Source organism: Neofelis nebulosa, chromosome 3, assembly GCF_028018385.1.
Source record: "Neofelis nebulosa isolate mNeoNeb1 chromosome 3, mNeoNeb1.pri, whole genome shotgun sequence".
Classification (NCBI taxonomy): Eukaryota; Metazoa; Chordata; class Mammalia; order Carnivora; family Felidae; genus Neofelis; species Neofelis nebulosa.
Genome location: NC_080784.1, coordinates 67,820,547 through 67,840,730, shown reverse-complemented (window position 1 = coordinate 67,840,730; position 20,184 = coordinate 67,820,547). Strand labels below are relative to the sequence as shown.

Below are 20,184 nucleotides of genomic sequence, written 5' to 3'. Positions count from 1 at the left end.
TGCTCAACCAACTGTACCACCCAGGCAAATAACTAATTTTTTTAATGTTTATTTATTTTTGAGAGAGAGAGACAGAGCACCAGCAGGATAGGGGCAGAGAGAGAGAGGGAAACACAGAATCTGAAGCAGGTTCCAGGCTCTGAGCTGTTAGCACAGAGCCCAGTGCGGGACTGGAACTCACCAATCCAAACCATGAGATCATGACCTGAGCTGAGATGCTTAACCAACTGAACCACCCAGGTGTCCCTAACTCATTTTTAATTCAAATATAATACACAAGGAACAATTAGATTGACATGGATAGAAACATTCCTGTACAGACAAAATGGTATGACTTTGAAGCCAACAAATCTGGCTTTTTTTTTTTTAATGAAATGTTTCATGTTTTGCATGTCATCCTTGCACCAAGGCCATGCTAATTTTCTCTATATCATTCCAATTTGATATTATGTACTGCCAAGCAAGCACCAAATACGGCTTTTAATTCTGACTTTACTTCTAGCTCCCTTTGTATGATTTTGGTTAAATCAGTCTTCTTAGCTTCCATTTCTCATACTTAAATGGCGGGGGTGGGGGGTGGGAATGCACCTTTCTTTATTGAATTTGAATATCATGATTGAAGGAGCCAATTTAATATAACACAGCACTGTGTCTGTCATGTTAAAGGCACTCAAAAAATGTTAATTCCTCCAATATGTTTTTATTGAACTGATTGGATTTGAAAATCTATAGTCTCTATGTTTTAAATTATGGAGAATATTTTAGTTTTGGTAAGTGGTAACAAAACAACAATAAATTGTATTTAAAATATCAATGAGCCCTGATGAGTCTAAAGGATTTCTTAAGGTAGAAATGTTACACTCTAATCAGAAGTATGACCACCATGATAAAAACTGCTTAAAGGAAACACACGGATGGCAGCTCCATTTTTAAAATTATGCCTAAAGAAAAATTACTACATAAAACATAATTTCAAAGTATAATCATTTTACTTCCTCAGATTAACCAAAGATGAATGACGGCCATATTACTTTTAATGTGCAAAGAGATGCCAAAAAGGACATTTAAAATCACTTTCATCCATTAAGAGTAACATTAAATCCCAATGAAATTTAAGTTTTAATTTTATAATGCATCTCAATCTGAAACTTTCATTTCTAATTAGTAATTTATTCCTTTGAACTTCCTATCAGGTTGGCTGTGCCAATCTCAAGCCCTCGATTATAATTTGTCACTTACTCATTTCTGATGTCAAGATTCAGACTACAAATGGACAGCCATGTTATTCTGCTACCTGGATGTACCAAAAAAAAGTCACTGATCTCAAGGACCAATAAAACTCTATATTTTATTGACTGCTTAGCATACTCCACTCAATAGTATTTATTGAGAACTTCCTGTGAAGATATTATTTTGGTTATTATACGGTTACAAAATATGAATTAAGCACTGCCAGAATTAAGCATTACCAGTGAGCAAAGACCTTGGAATTTAGTGAGGGAGCTAAGGCAACGTGTATATAGATATGTGTTAGACAAAGCAGAAAGACATTAAATCAATAAATCATTAATAAAATCTAGGTTTGTGTTATATATGGAGATTAGTGATGTTTAGGGTACATCCAGGCAGCAGAACCCAATGGCTGTCTAACATAAATTTCACACAAGGAATTCTTCCTCCATCATTTTTTTTTTTCCTTCATCATTTTTTATGTGGCCTATGGGACTACCACATATATCTCTACTTCCAACTCTGTTTTCTATGCTAAGTTGCAGCAAACATTTCCAAACATATATTTTATTAGTAAGGAATGGTAAAGTTCCAAGAGATTATAGGAAAATCAATAAAGTCAACTTACTAAAAATGTTTTTAATGAGGACAGCGATCTTGAATAGAATAAAATGGGATTTTTTTTTCAAGCTATATGGGTACAAGTTTGGGTTGAATCGGTTTATGCCAAAATTATTGAGGAGTCAGGCTTGTGTTCAAAAAATCTATGTGTGATCTTTCAGGCCTGACCACAGGCAGTTACAAAAGTTTTGCTTGGCAGATATTGTAAGGGAGAGCTGCCTTTCCTACACCAGACTCGGAGCACAGCCAATGCACGGATGTTTCTGGAGAAAGTTACAGTCAGGAACTCAGGACCTCTTGGCCAGCCAGCCATGCTCTTACCTGTATTACCAGCCTAAGCGCCTCCATTCTCTACCCCCATCAGGAACCAATGTAAGAGACACCTGTGACAGACACCTCTGCTGAGATTTCTTTATGGGGAAAAGGATGGGGGAGGGACATGACACTTTTTTCTCCTTGTCCATTAGTAGTCTGAATCTTGACAAAGTATTTAGTACTTTGCCACTCCTAGCCCTTACCTTTCCTTCTCCTCCTCCACCCAGGTCCATAAAACTACAGGATCCTTTTGTTCAGTTTCTCTTGGGAGTGATATAATTACTTCCATTTTGGCTAGCGATCCACCATATCTGTGCTGATGCATCTGACCCTTGTCTGGTGCCATTTGACAGAGAAAAATGAAACAGTGGGAGATTTGGCCTTCCTCTATTTAGCCTGTTGCTTATAATTTTGCACTAAGTGACTAAAGGGTTTCATTTTGGCGTGTAGTGTCAATGAGCTACTGTGACACCTGGCCACTCAGCAATCTCCAGCTCAACTTGGCCCTTGAAGTTGTCTACCTTCTCTGAGCTCTTCTTAGCTGTAAAACTGAGATGCTGATGCCTTTCTATCATAAGAGATGACATAAGTAGATTTCTTAAGATAAAACAGACATTCAATAACAGCAATCTCAAAACCATAACTATAACTGGAAACTTGAAGGATCTCCAAAACAGTAAATAACAGCGATTGAGCATATGAATCATGTTACACTTTGGTTAAGTTTTTATAAATATGAACATTAGATCTTGCATCTTCAAACTACACATATTTTCAACAGGATGTCATTAGATGACTTCAAAGTCAACATATTTATGTAAAACATATTCTAATTCCAACAAGAAACTAACTCACTTTTTACCAATAGTACTGGGTACTATGTGGTACTAATAGTACTGTGCAATAGTCACCAGGACCCAAGTTTTTGAGTCCTATTTTGTTCCTGCTTTTCCCCAGGACAGTGCTTCATGTGCACGTATGAAAGAGACGGAACCTCACTTGCTATTTATACCTGTTATCTTAACAGGAATCTGACACAAAATGTCATCCTGCCTATCCCCAACATTTCTGTAACATATTTGTTCAATTACAAACAAATAAGCAATACTTGAGCAAATGAATTCTTCACAGGCCAAGTTAATAATTATCAGATGCACCCAGACGTTTTTCAGTATCAATTTAAAGACAAGAAAATTTCATTCCCTACTGTTGTCTTGCATACTAAGAGCAAGTATGGCAGTGGAGTTGGTTGATTCATGTCTTCTGAATATTATTTGTCCATTTCTGCCTCCATGAAATGTCCTTATAATTAACATTTATGCATATTACTTAGAATTTTCTGTTCCTTCAATTTCACAGTTTGTGAGTTCGGGCCCCACATCGGGCTCTGTGCTGACAGCTCAGAGCGTGGAGCCTGCTTCCGATTCTGTGTCTTCCTCTCTCTCCACCTCTCCCCCGCTCATGCTCTACGTCTTTCTCTCAAAAATAAATAAACATTAAAAAAAGAATTTTCTGTTCCTTCTAATTCTTCAAAACCAAAGTCTGAATTTCCCCATCAATTTTTTAGTCCACTAATTCATATTCCTTTCTTCTATCAATAATGCATGTGACCCACAACACTAATTGGGTCCTTGGTGCTGTGATATTTTATTCATTTAACAACACAATTATTATTCAAAATGCCATATAGCCTTCTTAGGCATACATAATTGCCACGATGTTTTGACTAGACAACTTTAATAATAAAAAATTAGGTATATATTAAGAAGTATAGTTTCAAATTTAAATTGCTGCCTGAATAAACTTGGTAATTAAAGCAAGCTGTATGAGATTTCAGCATATTACATAAGTGGGGTCTTTCTTAGGCATTTCCTTTAAGTCTTGATTTATTCTTGATTTATTGTATCCTAACTTCTCTCATTTAAAGTTACCTCCAATTTAGAAGTATATTGAAGTTTTATTTGACTCATATAAGATTTATTTTAACATGTGACAAGGTCAACTCCAACTTCAATGAAAACAATACTCTTCAACTGATCGCCATTCCACTGCACAGAAGTAACATTTTATTTTTAGAGGAAAATAGATTCAAAGAAACATGGTTGCCATGGTATAATTAGAGATAGGTGTGCACTGTTTCAGAGTCTTCAAAATTAGTATCATTTAAGGCTAATAAGATTTTTTTTTCAAAGTAAATTACATGACCAAATATATCTTTCTGTTAATGTAATTGTATTCTTTTGATATTCCTCACTAGATAGTAATTTTTATATTCTACTCTAGGAATTTGTGTCAAGGAAAACATATTCTATGTAATATTAAGAGTCTGAAATAGAACATTTTCTGGATAATTATTTTTGTGTTTTTCAGTTAGAAGGTGAATATTATATTTTCTTATGAAGTATTCATTGGTGTTATATATGCTTCACTAATTTACTTAAAAATTGATTTTTCACTTCTTTGATTATTAAAATATTCAGATATAATAGGATAAAATCTTATTAGTAAATGAACAAGGGAATTTAAGTCAGGACAAAAGGAATGGAGTAAATGTTCTTGTGAGGGAAGGAGAACTAAATCTTATTAAATTTTACTATTTATCTTGTGTTACTTTAAAGATGTATGTTTCATTTAATATAATTTTTTCACAAATCTATAAGGCAAGTTGCTGGAATGTCTTTTATTTTCTTTACAAATAAAAAGGTTGTGACTTAGAGAGATTTCACTCCTTGCCAACCTTCAATTACCAAGGCACTTTCACAGCAAACACTTCAGTGTTTCATGGATGCATATCTCTCTTGAGCCACAGATTATGTTAAAAGTCTCTGAATGTCTCAATACAGTAGAAGCAATTAAGTTCTTTCCACCCACCCCGCCAAAAAAAAAAAAACAAAAAAACAAAAAAAACCAAAAACTGATTCTAACACCGAATGTTATCACTAAATTGTGTAAATAATAGCTCCCTCTTTTTATTCAGTTAAATTGCTGGAAGTAAAAATCACATTTTACCAAAATATCCTGCTGGAGTGTGTAAGAACTGTAGATGCAGGCAGCTTAAAACACTGTTAGAGTAGCTTTAAAAGTGTTAAAACAGGGGTGTCTGGGTGGCTCAGTTGGTTAAGCATCTGACTTCAGTTCAGGTCATTTATTATCTCCTTCAGTTCAGGTCATAAGCTCATGGTTCATGAGTTCAAGCCCTACGTTGGTCTCTGTGCTAACAGCTCTGAGTCTGGAGGCTGCTTCAGATTCTGTGTCACCCTCTCTGTCCCTTCCCCCCTCTCTCTCTCTCTCTCTCTCTGTCTCTCTCTCTCTCTCTCTCAAAGATGAATAAACATTAAAAAAATAAAAGAGTTAAAACACAATTCTAGTAAAAATATGAAATGAGCAGGAGACAAAGTTTTATTTATCTCATTAATGAGGAAACCAACAGGACAGTAGAGCTAGTTTAAAGTCCATTTGAGGAGCAGAGATTTGTATAATTTGGGAAAGTCATGCTGAGGTAAGTTTGTTAAGTTAAACACAAAAGTGATTAATAAACAATTATTTTGGAGTTATTTTTTTCTATAGAACAAAAATCAATTGCGTCTCTTTTGGACAACATATATACAACTTAACAACACGCGTATTCAGAGTCTTTGTCCCAATAAGTAGTTAATGGGCAAATGTACATCCCTAGAGAATTAAATAATCTTCAGGTGAGAATGTTAGCCCATACTTCAGTATGGCATTGAAAAATATGGTATTGTTAAATAGCTTTGTAACATCACTGCTACGTTGTTTCCAGCAATTGACTCTAAAGCATCAGGCAGAAAATGGACCTCTAGTTGTTTACCTTAACCCAGAATACAAACCAATGTCACAACATATCATTGTGATCATGTTTATTTCAGTTTCTCTCTCTCTAAAAGTTAAATTGTCCTTGTTCACCTCATACACTGAAGATTGTCTTTATTTCTGAAGCCAACTTTTGCCATAAATTAAGTACCTCTTATCTAGAATAATAGATGATATAATATGGCCCCTATTATTAATCATACATATTTTTTGGCTTTGTAAAAATTCATTGATAAGTTGTCAAAGAAGCTCATTGAGCCTAAGTCATTAGACTTAAATATGCCATAGTGGAATAGAAATGAATAAAATAAGGGAGGATTTGTTGCCTTTGGGACAACAGCTAGTTAACTATATTAGACAAAAGTTGTAAAATCACAATGCATTTTCCTCCATTGAAAGAAGGTTTTGTGAATCACAATGTCAGTATAAATATGTTTGAACATTGATTATATAAATTTAAGAGTTTGTTAGAGTTCTCTGTCATAAATATAATTCATTTTCAGGAGGAAAAACAGTAATTTACAAGTAATTGCCAATTAACATGCTTCACTAATATAACTGATTTCACACACCTCTGCATCAACTTCCTTGAGTGAGCAAAAAAAAATTAAGAAATGATGTTCTTTATTAGTAGTGTTTTTATGTCCTTGCCTTATTTTAATAGTGTATACTGTTAGGAAGAAAATATATGATAAATCCCCAACCTCTGACAAAACCCTGCTAATTGAACAGAAATAGCAAATCCTTTAAGGAACAACAACATTGGATTTTACAACTTCTTTTCTTTTTGGTTAATCATTTCTCATAGCCTTCTTAAATTTCTCTATCTAAAACACTGAGTACTCACAAGTATACTATTGGTAGCTTCTATGAAAACTGTTTCAAGACAGAGATATCTATGATACTATTTCTTTATTTTATTATTTTATTTTATTTTTAAAATGTTTTTATGTTTATTTATTTTTGAGAGAGAGACAGAGACAGAGTGTGAGTGGGGGAGGGGCAGAGAGAGAGGGAGACACAGAACCTGAAGCAGCCTCCAGGCTCTGAGCTGTCAGCACAGAGCCCAATGCAGGGCTGGAACTCACAAACCGTGCGATCATGACCTGAGCCCAAGTCTGATGCTTAACTGACTGAGTCACCAAGGCGCCCCCTATTTCCTTATTTTATATTAAACCATAAATTTTGCTTCTTGTACAAAAGGAGAAAGATTAAGAAAATAAGAATCAACAATTACTGTTAAAGTGATTGGTTGTCTTTCTGTATTAAAAAGTCTGCACCTATTATGCCTTTAATTAGATAAGAAGATTTTGATTTTGAACCCTATGATTGTTGGTGGCTGTGAAGCAATTATACCATAGAATTTCTCTTTGGTTCTTTTAAAATAAATTGTGTAGTAGATGTAGCTCTTAAATCTGGTCATTATTTAAAAGGTTAGGAAGAAGTTAACTATAATTAGAGGGCAATGGAAAGTCTACTGTGAAATGAATGGTATATATTTTAGGAGGTCTGTAAGATCAGTTGGCATAGGTTATATATCCTTTAAATTGTGCTTGCTGTTCTCCTTTGCTATGAAACTAAAAAGTTGTTTAAAATTTTATAGATGTATTATTTGTTTAAATTATAGTTCTATCCGCAAATATGGACCAAGGTGACTGGACAAAGATAAACTATTAAGAGAACCAAGATTATTATCAAAACGATGCACTTAAATATCAACTTAGAGGTGCCTGAGTATCTTAGTCTGTTAAGCGTCTGATTCTTGATTTTGGCTCAGGTCATGATCTCACGGTTCCTGGTTTTGAGCCCTGCATCGGGCTCTGGGCTAACAGAGCAGAGCCTGCTTGGGATTCGCTGTTTGCCTCTCTCTCTCTATCCCTCCCCTCTTCTCACTCTCTCTCAAAATAAATAAGCATTTAAAAAATCAACTTGGGGCGCCTGGGTGGCGCAGTCGGTTAAGCGTCCAACTTCAGCCAGGTCACGATCTCGCGGTCCGTGAGTTCGAGCCCCGCGTCAGGCTCTGGGCTGATGGCTAGGAGCCTGGAGCCTGTTTCCAATTCTGTGTCTCCCTCTCTCTCTGCCCCTCCCCCGTTCATGCTCTGTCTCTCTCTGTCCCAAAAATAAATAAAAAACGTTGAAAAAAAAATTAAAAAAAAAATCAACTTGGGGGGGGTGTGTGGGTGGCCCAGTTGGTTAAGTGGTGGACTTTTGGTCTCAGCACAGGTCATGATGTCACAGTTCAGGAGTTTAAGCCCTGGGTCGGGCTCTGCTCTGGAAGCATGGAGCCTGCTTAGGATTCTATCTCTCCCTCTCTCTGCCCCTCCCCAACTCTCTGTCTCTCTCTCTCAAAATAAGTAAAAAATAAACTTAAAACAACTTAAACATCATGTTGTGTACAGGTATAGATAATGTTGGTTTCTCTTGTGTTGTGAAATAAATAAGTTAGTATACTGTTTTAGAATGATAAATATCAATGCTTGGTAAATATTAAGTATCCATCCAATGTTATTATTGTGTTATATGTTGTAAATGTAAATGTATACCTCGATAATCAAGTGCAAAAACCTAATTTTCTGTAATATATTCAAACCTTTTGTCAATATATTAATATACTGAAGCCCTTTATTAATCTATTGTCCTTGCTTGTTTATACACAAGGGACTTGCAATGCATTAAATATACTATGCTATCTCAAGCCTGATATATACTCTTTCCCAGTATACCTATCTGCCACTCCTTCATCTAGCTCTCGTCTAAATTGCAAGACTAGTGTATTCTTAGAAGTCTTCTGAGACTCTGTAACTTAAATTTGACTTCCCTTTTCTATTCCTTATATATTTGCACATAAATATACAAATGTACATATACAGATGGTCTCCAACTTATGATTTTTCAACTTTGCCAAGTGTGGAACTAATACACATTCAGTAGACCCGGTACTTTGATCTTAATGTTGATATTTTCCTGGGCTAGCCCTGTATAGTACCAACACTTCTAGTGACGCTGAGCAACAGCCGTGAGCCATAGCTTGCAGCCAACCACGCAATCACCACGGTAAACAACTCATACACCGGGGTAAACAAAATTGCCCGTACCCATACAATCATTTTGTTTTTCACTTTCAGTGCCATATTGAGTAAATTACATGGGAGGTTCAACATTTCATTATCAAATAGGCTTTATGTTAGGTGAGTTTGCCTAACTGAAGACAAATATGAGCATTCTGGGAAACTTTAAAGGAGGCTGGGCTAACCTATGGTGTTCAGTAGGTTAGGTGTATTAAATACATCTTCCACTTAAGATATTTTCAACTTAAAACGGGTTTATTGGGGGTGTAGTCCCATGGTAAGTTGAGGAAGATCTGTATTTAGGAAACTTTCATACTGCATTATCAATTTCATACTGCATTATTATCATTTCATACTGCATTATTTATTCCTTCAATCTGTGAGATTTTGAAGCCTGGAATGCTGTCTCTTTTAGGTATGTTCTCAGAATTTAACTGAGTACCTAGAAAAGTGAAGCAGTTAAATCAATATGTGTTGAATACATAAAGATTAAGCAATGACCAAATATGTGTTGCCCCTCATCTTTTTCTTGTCCCCCTTATTGCCTATGATAAAAGATTAAATTGAAACTGTAGTAAAAAATCAATATGCTTAATTAGAAATGTTATTAAAGAAATGGAATCCAGAAATTGTTGAGCTATGCTAGGCTTAAATGATTGATTGTAAATAAACATCAGTTGATTGATAATCCTGCAAGTAGCTAGAGTAAGTAAATAAAATCTCTAGCAAGATTTGAATATAAAAAGTGTACAAATAAATTCAATAATGCATAATTGTGAATATCAGAAATATCACTATGTCATTTGTTATTTGTACATTTAAATTTGATTATCTCCTATGTGTCAGTATAGTGCTAACTATTACATTATAACACAAAGTTAAATATGCCAAGGTCCTTGAACTCAGCGTTTCTAGTCTGGAGAAAAAAGGCAAGAATATTAACAGTTTTATTATGATGCAACAAGTATGGTAGTTACTGGAAAAAGAACTTTTAAAAAAGTCAAATTTAGGCATAAGAAGCATTTGTCTATTTGTAAAGAATACATTAGATGAAAATGACAAGGGATGGTTTTCCAGAGAGACAAGAATGTGTTTGAGAATGCTAATAATAACACAACCTAATAGAAAGCAGCTAGTGTTCTGGAGGGGCTTTAGGAAAGAATGGAATTGTATGAATAGTAGGAAGAATTAATAAACAGGCTTTCCAGAGTAAGCTAAATAATTTGAATCTTTTTTTTTTCATGAAAACTAGAAGACACCATTAAAGGTTTTAAAGAGCTATACATTTTATGAGAATCTGTCTGCCTGTGATATAAAGTGCATGTTTCAACTGGGGCGGGGGGGGGGGGGGTTGGTCTCAGTAGGAAAGGGTCAAGTTTGAAGGTGAGAATTGATAGGACCTTAAACTAAGACAGCCATAGTGGAAATGAGATGACAGAAGAGATGTAAGGTAAATAAAAAAGATAAATTCACAAGGTTTGGTGATAGATTGGATTTGAGGGGAAAATTGAGAGAGAACTCTAACATGACTTGGTTTTCTGGCTACATTTGCACGGAGTGGGAAACACTGGAAATGTCACAGCTTTTGAAATAAAGATATTGGTTTGGATTTCACACATTCGAATGAAAAAAAAAAAAAGAGAGCGAGAAATTTTAAATAGAAGTATAACTTAGAATGTGTCAACTTAAACATAGTAATTAAAGCCATGGGTTTAGACACATAATGAGGGGGAAAAATGAAAAAAAAAAGTTCATCAATTTAAGAATCTATATAGATATTCAGCCAAAGTTCATATTGAAAAAAAAAAAGAATGTCATAGTAAAGTTATGCTTCCAAATTAATATTTCTCATAAACCTATTTAAATAACATGATCTGTCATAACTTTGAAAACTGGACCTAAATTTTTAAAAATTAAAAAAAAATACATTACCAGGTACTCAACAAACTAGTATGTGACTATTTCATTCAGGTATCCACACATGAATACTTTTGTTTTTATATGTTGCTATTTGTAAGAATAAGTTCAAAAAGAATATGGCCAATGACATTTAAAAATATTTTTAAATTACTGATTTTAATACTTTTCTAAGAGGTGAATTGTAATATGCAGTGTTCCGTTGTATCAGCAGAACAAAGCAAGTTAGGAACAATACTCATTTTAAAGCAGAACACTCTTAGGCAATGTTTATGATTACGTGCAATTTCACCAATTTAACAATTATTGGTGGAAAATAAATGCATGTTGCGTATTTGATGTTTGTGGAAGAAATCCAACATCTTCAGCCTTGCCAATGCTCCCTGCTTTATTTGGCTTGGAAGATTTTGAATCATAAATATTCTCTAATTCCCCTTGGATTTTAAGAGCCACAGTGGCCTCAGGCTTATATTAAAAATAAATTAGTGATGAAAATTACATGGTGAAATACGTATTATATACCAAACGTTAAATGTCTACATTTTCAGTTAAGATGGAACAAGAAATGGATTGTTTATAGTCTAGAGAAGAAAAAAGTCAATACCGTTCTTTTTAATAACTAGTTTTGACATTATACTCTCATATGTTCTATATTGAAAGGCAACACTGTAGGTTTCTAAAAAGTTAAAATTAAATCTTGCTAATTAAATTGTTTTTATCAGAGATCTATAATTTTGGTTATGTTACCAAAGAATAACATAAGGGGTAAAAATGTCTGTCTTTATATATGAGAACTTTAAAATTCATAGATTTAAGGGAAAAAGTTATATCTTCACACTGCTTTAAGTATTAAACCTGAGAAACAAAGTCAGAATTCTCTGCTACTAAAATCACTTTCAGTCTCTGGGAACTAAGTATTCCTTAGGGATTTTACTTCTAAATTTGAAGTTCACCATATATTCTGAAATAAGATATCATAATAAGGTATAGTATTCTATAGTAAGCATTTAATGGCTTTAAAACTTCAAACATATTAAAATAAAATTAATAATAAAATAAAATTTTATTTTATTAAAGTTTTTAATTTGGATCAAATTTCATTATTATGCTTGGATACGTTATCTCCCAGTACTAGTTTGCCAACTATGTACTAGGAAATGTAATATTTAGAGACAAAAAACAAAACAAAACAAAACAAAAAAGCAAAACAAATCATCAAATGCAAACTGCCCACACCTGCATTTGGATTCTGATTTGAATTAAAGTGATTATTTCAATTGTCTGTGAGTGACTTATCTTTTTTCAAGAGAATGCTTTGCTTTAAATTTTTTTTTTAATGTTTATTTATTTTTGGGATGGAGAGAGACAGAGCATGAATGGGGGAGGGTCAGAAAGTGGGAGACACAGAATCTGAAGCAGGCTCCAGGCTCTTCAACAGGAGCCCCAACACGGGGCTCGAACTCACGGACTGTGAGATCATGACCTGAGCTGAAGTCAGATGCTTCACTGACTGAGCCACTTAGGCACCCCGAGAATGCTTTGCTTTAAGTGGAAGTTAATGTACATGGTGAGAATCACTTCAAATAAGCTGCAGGGATAGACAGAGCTGTCTTAAGAATTATCAGAAAAAAAATCATCAGACTACATGCAAAATATATAAATAAAACTTAGTGGAATATATATATTTTTTATTTTTTTAATGTTTATTTATTTTTGAAAGACAAAGACAGAGCGTGAGCAGGAGAAGGGCAGAGAGAGAGGGAGACACAGAATATGCAGCAGGCTCTAGGCCCTGAGCTGTCAGCACAGAGCCCAATGCAGGGCTCGAACTCATGAACCGCGAGATCATGACCTGAACTGAAGCCAGACACTTAACCAACTGAGCCACCCAGGTGCCCCAAACTTAGTGGAATATTTCCACAGAGGCCTATAAAAGCAAAATCAAAAAAATCAAGGAAGTAAATTGATGACTGATGAAACTACCAACGGAACAAAATTGGTGTGCAGAGATGCTCAGATTGGAATTCAGATGGATAATCACATTTAATTAATGCAGAAAAACAAAACAAAACAAAAGTGTAAAGAAAAAAGCAGAACATCTTACATCCTCTTAGATGGCCTCGGGTAGAGAAGTAGACATTGCTCTCCTGTTCCTCCTTTGTAACAGAAGGCTGAGCAGTATGCCTAACTAAACGATGGTATTTACCAGTCTCCCTAGTATAGTTATGCCAGTTATTGCGCATCAGTGACCCATAAACAGTTGTGGGACTTCCAGGAATAAGTTCCTTCATGTTTTACCTGCTTTGTACTCTTGTGGACCTGGATTACAGAATGATGGAATATAGATTGGTGACTGGAGTTCCAACAGCCTTCTTGACCCCTGAGATGACCTTGAAGATAAGAGCCATGCTCTTGGAATGTCAGAAAAAGAAGATAGAAGATTGAGATCCAGATGCTTCATGGCGCAATCATGCCAGCTATGGACAATATATTTCTTGAAAGAACAAACTCCTGTGCATTTAATCCACTATTTTTCCTCACCTCTTCTCAGTGCCAGACACAATTACTAACAGGTTAGATAGATGAAAAAGAAACAAAAATCACAGAACGCATGTTAAGATGGGAAAACAGTACAGACTCCACAAAGTCAATGTATTAAATTCACATGAACTTTTGACAGTTCAAACTTTTAATCTCAGTGATATAAGCCACAGTATCATTTGTAAGAAAATGGTTTTCATGCAGTATTCAAGCCAATCTGACTTTATGTAAATAGAGTGCCTGACATAGCAAATAATATGCAGCACCTAATTAAAGTTGAATTTCAGACAGGCAAAAAATGATTCTTGTAAAAGTATATCCCATTGTACATTTTGTATATGCCTGTAGTGAAAAAAATATGTATTGTATATCTGAAATTCAAATGTGTCTGTGAGTTCAGTATTTTGTCTAGTAAGTCTACTTTTAAAGTTGTTGAATGTTATAATGATATAAATTATATCAGGCTATTTTGAAATAATATTTTCATGGGGCTTTACATTTGTTATTAAGCATGATCAACAATGCCATGTTGAATCACGCTACTGATAGTGATAAAATAAATAGCTCATATTTTATGTGCAAGTTGATATGTGTCACTGAATTTTATGACAATATCTGCTTGTGTAGATGAAGAGACTGTACCTTAAATTGGTTCAGTCTATTCGTTGTGATTACATAGCTAATAAGTGGCAAAACTAGGGCTGGAATCTAAGAATCAGCTGGAGAGAAGAAAGGTGAACGGGAGAGTCATACTCTGTACCTCATAGCTCCCCATCTGCATCCCTGGTCATGGCTCAGCAGACCAGCATTAGGACTCAAGTTCAATCACAATAATGCCAGAAGTGTAGTTTGTGTGCCAAGTACTACCCAAAACAAAATGATGTAAATAAACCAATGATCTATTGCAGAAATTTAGGTTGAGGACTGAGGGCACAGATACTAAGAAAAATATATAAATATATAGTAGCTGAGTGCATTTTTAAAAACTTTTTAATGTTTTTATTTATTTTTGAGAGAGAGAGAGAGAGAGAGAGACAGAGCATGAGTGGGGGAGGGGCAGAGAGAAAGGGGGACACAGAATCTGAAGCAGGCTTCAGGCTCCCAGCTTTCAGCACAGAGCCCCAGGTAGGATTTGAACTCAAGGGACCCTGAGATCATGACCTGAGCTGAAGTCAGACACTTAACCAATTAAGCCACCCAGGCACCCCCTGAGTGAATTTAATGGCATATCTTTAGAGCAGGGATTAATACAAGATTGCTAAAGAAAGTTTCATCAGCCTGATTCCTAAGCTGCACTGAATAGAAAAACAAAACAAAAACAAAACAAAACAAAACAAAACAAAAAAACAACTTCCAGTTTTAGTGACTATAATTGGACCAAATTTGGTGGGGGCATTTCCCCCACTCTCTTATTGCTGTATGTGTCCTAGCATTGAATTCCTGTGGTTTTAGGCAGGTTGAGTGTTTCTGTGCTGTTGAAATATATATCAGGAGGAAGGAAAGAAAGAGGAGGAGGTTGGGAGGAGGAGGAGAAGAGAGAAAAGAAAGCCAAGAACCTAGTTTAACTGAACATTTACAGTATGATTCATACAGTGTTACCAGTTTTAAAATGCTTTATGCCATTAGCTCTTGTGCAAAAATGAGTTCATTCTACTGTTATCTTCAATTTACAGATAAGGAAGCTGGGCATAGGTGGGTTGAATAACGAGAGCACATCATTCCCAAGAGATTGAATATTAATTGGAATTCAGACAGTGTGAATCCCCAGCCTGTGTTGCAAACCACTGTCACTGCCTCCAGTAGTTCAGTGATGTTCTTTTATTTATTTGATACAAAACAGAAGACAGAAGATAAGCAAAATGAAAGTCTTCTAACATTAACAATATCAATCTGTCTCACACATAATAACCGAGGATATAAAATCTATTAGTAATGTATAGGGGCCAGAATTATTTGGGGTACATTTTTCAAAGGGTAGCATAAAATGACAGACCATCTCACTTCCATGCAGTGGTTAAGCTCAAGAACTAGAGTCTATCAGGCCATATAAACATTCCAGCTGTACCATTTATCAGCTCAACAACCTTGGGTGAACAACTCTCTAGCATAAATCCCCACATAGGTAAATAGGGATAAGATTCCCTGCTTCATGTAGTTGTCTTTAGGACTAATAAGATAATAAAGTAGTGACATAATGAGGATTAATATGAATCTAGCCTACTAAAAAAATAAAATTATATTTGCAGCTCATAGAAGGGAGATTAAAAGCAATCTCACAGGATTTCTTCTGCACTTAAAAATGAGAGTAAGTGGAAATAAAACAAGGGGTAGTTATGCTTTAAAAATATGTCTATATTATTTTAATCTTTTGCAATCAGAAAGTATGTATGTATTGCCTAGGTAAGTATATATTAAATCCTACCTAATATATATTAAATAATGAGAAAGAATTTTGAAAACTATCACTGAGTCAGTGGTTATAATTTTAACCTTACATAATTTAATGGTAACTAAACCCACTTTTGTGAAAATAAATATATACAAAGTAGGTCTAAAACTGACTCATATCTGAAAGGTTTGAAGTTCTCTTTGCTTATAAACAATGAATGTATTTTACTATACTGAGGTCATTTTGGTCTTTCAACACATCCAAAATCTATATCCAATGATGAAACATACATTTCAAGAAGATATAATTATAGGGGCACCTGGGTAGCTCAGTCTGTTAAACGCCCGACTCTTGATTTTGGCTCAGGTCATGATCTCCTCAGTTCGTGAATTCTAGCCCCTCATCAGGCTCTGCTCTGACAGTGCAGAACCTGCTTGGAATATTCTTTCTGTCTCTCTCTCAATCTGCCCCTCCTCGGCTCTCTCTCTCTCAAAATAATTTAACTTAAAAAAAAAAGAATATGTAATTTATAGATGTTTCTTAACATAGTACACCCGAAAATTTAATTAAACAACATTCTTAGAGGCAAACAATAGAACCCATTCTAGTGAGTTTTAAGCAAGAAAGACATTTAATGAAGATAGTAGGAAGGTCATAGAATATCCAGAACTGAGTGTCATCCTTATGGAATGAGAAGCCATCCTTATGGAAAAACGCATAAGCCACATGTTGACACTGTCCAATGAAAACCCAATTATACCTAAACACTGACCAACTCCAGAACTTTTATCACTAATGTCCTGGCAAGTAGAATCTGCTGCCACAGCACTTATAAGGAAGAATGGATGGAAGAGTTGCTGTAAAGTACCTGTAATTCCCTGTTCTTGCTTATGAAATGAAGCCTTTAGCAGTCTTTTTGTTAGAGCTTTATTTACATATATACTCCCTAACTGCAAAGAAGGCTAATTAAATAAGACTTTGGTTTCTACCTTGGGGAAGAAAAAAATCCAAGCATCGACAAAATATTTGAAGGGTGTTCAAAAGATGTTGAGTAATCAGAAGACACATCATATGTCCACTAGAGATAGTACTGACTCTCTGTGTGTATCTATCATCTATCTATCTATCTATCTATCTATCTATCATCTATCAAATAAACTAGAATAGTTTAACTATTATATAATAAATACAATATAATAATATGTATAATATACTATAATATATGGTTGACTATGATAGTTTATTATATTTAATACAGTTATGTATTTTAAAACTTTATAGTTTATTAACTATAATAAACTATACACTATATACAGATGGATAGAAATAGATAGATGATAGATAGATAGATAGATAGATAGACAGATAGATTGTTTATTTACATGGTGTGGTCCATATTTTAGCAGACTTTAAGCAAGAATAAGTATAAAACAAAACACAATAAGTAATAGTTTATAACTGCTTTATTTCACACTTTAGTTCTACTGGTAAATGCATTTAAATGAAAACTCCAGTAGTACATTGGGACATTAAATAAATATCCCTTTCAAAGATATCCCTGCAGTTTTATTTGGAATGCTGGCAGTTATGTGTATACTACAGATTATGAACATTTGTCCAACTTATTTAAATATGACTTGTAATGAAATTGAAACTTTCCAACTCTTGAAAATGTTTTTAAATTTCTTAAAATTTACCTGCTTTATGAAATGTAACCAAAATAACTTTAATAAAAATGTATTTATTGATACCAGAATTTATCTAATGCTCACATATATTTTAGACATCTAACTTATCTATAATCATTTTTCTAGGGATTTCACATTTCTAGAACAGAGTCAAAAGTTAGGAAGTAAGTAAAATAATTTACAAGATATATGCACAAGAATGTGCCCATTTTTACAATTTTTCCACAGGGTATTACTCACAGCATACCCTTTCTTATTCTTGAAACAATTCAAATGAGCTTATTTTAAGGTATTCAAACCACAGCACCATAGAATACAGGGGCCTCTGGAAATAACAGTGGAAAACATGATAGTAAGAATGAAGATAGAAAATAAAAGATAAAATGTAGACATAACAACATAAAAAGCAAACCCAATGTGGCTTTATTTAAGGCGATATCTCTCAAAGACTGTTGAATGCTCCAGAGATTATAGCTGTTCTAATGCACAGTGTTCATGATACCTTAAGAATTAAATATTATTCTCCATGTACTCTCCAAAGAAATTTCACAGATGTAAGCAAAGTTAGAAAAAATGTTAAATTTAAAAATTAAAATTAGAAAGCTTCTTTTTTGAATAATTTGAGGACATTAAACAAGAGTATTAGTAAGATGTAACATAGAAGTGACTCTCTTAGATCTGTGTTTTAGGGTTTCTTTATGAAGCAGTAAAGAATGAGTGGATAGGTGATGGCTTTCCCGAGCAATAATAAAAAATAACTAAAATTTATGTGCAAAGAGATCATAAAATCCCCAAATCACTAAGACAAAAGATTGCCCTACATCATTTCCATGGGCATCCCATAATGCACAATTTTTACTTCTTTTCATCATCTAGGATGATGTATACATTTTAATCCCCACTTGGAACGCATAGCATGGAAGAAACAGATGAATACCCTGAAGTTTGTTCTATTTCTGTTTCATTTTCAGAGCAGTAACCTTTCAAATTGAGTTTAGATTCTGAATTTCTAGGAGAGAACTGAGTGGAAAAATATATTCCAATTTCATTCTAGAAAAAATAAACCATTTGTTGCTTGATTGATATTTATTATTTCTAATACATTATGAAGAATTTGAAGCAAAAACCGCCTTTCCCCAATTTAACACCTCACAAGCTAAAGGTGGTTGCTTAACCATAATAGCAAATACATAAAGATTAATTGTTAATAATTGTAGAAATTCTGACAGGCAGACATTATTGGTTTAAGTTGATATGATACCACCAACACAGTGCTACACTACCTGCTTACCACACCTACACAAGTGATTTGGATAATTTCATGTGATCTATAGTGCACATCCTAGTCAGTAGTGTGGATATGACAATGTTCCAGTTCTCTTCTACACTACACCCAGTATTCATTAAGCTACTCAGACTTCACAAGGCCTAGAGTATATCACACGAAATACACAAATTATAAAGGAACACCTATGTATGTACTCACATTGATGTCTTCCAAATCTAAATTATTTAGAATAATATTGTTCCTTTTCCAGATGATGGGGGGTCTCAGTGCCCCCTGAATGGCACAGCTCAGAACAGCACTTTGTCCCACAGTTGCTGCTGTAATGCTTAGTTTCTGATCTTCAGGCAGACTCAACTGGATAACCTCTGCAAAGATAAAGTGTCAGTAATGTTGATGAGCCTGTAGTTTTATAAGGTTAATTACTATAAAGTTTCTGAATACTAGTAATTAAGGCTTTTAGTTTGAATAAAATTGAAAAAAGCTTGTGATGAAATGAAAAAAAAGAGTAAATTGTTTCCAATAAAAGGTCAGAATGACATTTCAATTTAATTGATTGACAAGCATCCTCATGAGGCAAAGAACTATTAAACATGAAATGAATATCAGAAGTAGAGTTATAATAAGCCTGGCAGATTGCACCCAAAAGAGAGATAAATTATTTAACTGCCAAATCGACATGTAGTGTGTCATCGGCATTGAAATAAAAATGATGTTGTTTATTCACTGATAGATTTATATTGTAGGTGCGGTGAGATCATTGCTGGCTGGCTTCAGAGAACACTAGCATAGCTGAATGGGTAAAATGCATCATTATGCTGGGAAACGTAAATTGACTCTAAAGGAGTAAGATTTATTTGGGAAGTTGAAGGAGGAAAAACTGAAGTTCACCAACCACACAGTAATTAAGTGAAATTCTGCCAGCTGCCTTTATCAGTCAGACAATGTTGGTATAGTACACTTGCTTCCTGATCCTTAAATTTTAAAGTTAAATATAATATTTTTAACTACCCAACACATTTCTTCTAATAATTTTGCCGAACCAGTAAATATAATTTGTAACTTGGATCTGGCTTTCCCTTTCTACTTTCAGACAATATTTACTAATTATGGGAATTAACACCTCTGTCATTGTCGATTATCATGAGAAATGACTGGATAAGCCTACCAGTTTTCTTCCACATGAAAGTTGCCCTTTAGTTTTCTCAGCTGACATTCACAGGCACTGTCTTTTCTATGCTATGACTGAGTCTTGCATTTTGACTTTGCTCAGTTTTAGCCAGGTTAGAAATATCA

The 20,184-nt window shown here is 34.4% G+C and overlaps 1 protein-coding gene and 1 pseudogene across 3 annotated transcripts in view; both read right to left on the bottom strand.

The window, feature by feature from the left end:
• Positions 1-20,184, bottom strand: part of FSTL5 (follistatin like 5) — a 789,672-nt gene that overhangs the window by 234,897 nt on the left and 534,591 nt on the right. For all 3 annotated transcript variants that reach the window (XM_058720999.1, XM_058721001.1, XM_058721000.1), the window contains exon 7: positions 19,090-19,256. In XM_058720999.1, coding sequence (XP_058576982.1) covers positions 19,090-19,256 — 167 coding nt within the window. The remainder of the gene's footprint in view (positions 1-19,089; positions 19,257-20,184) is intronic.
• Positions 369-468, bottom strand: LOC131508208 (U6 spliceosomal RNA; annotated as a pseudogene).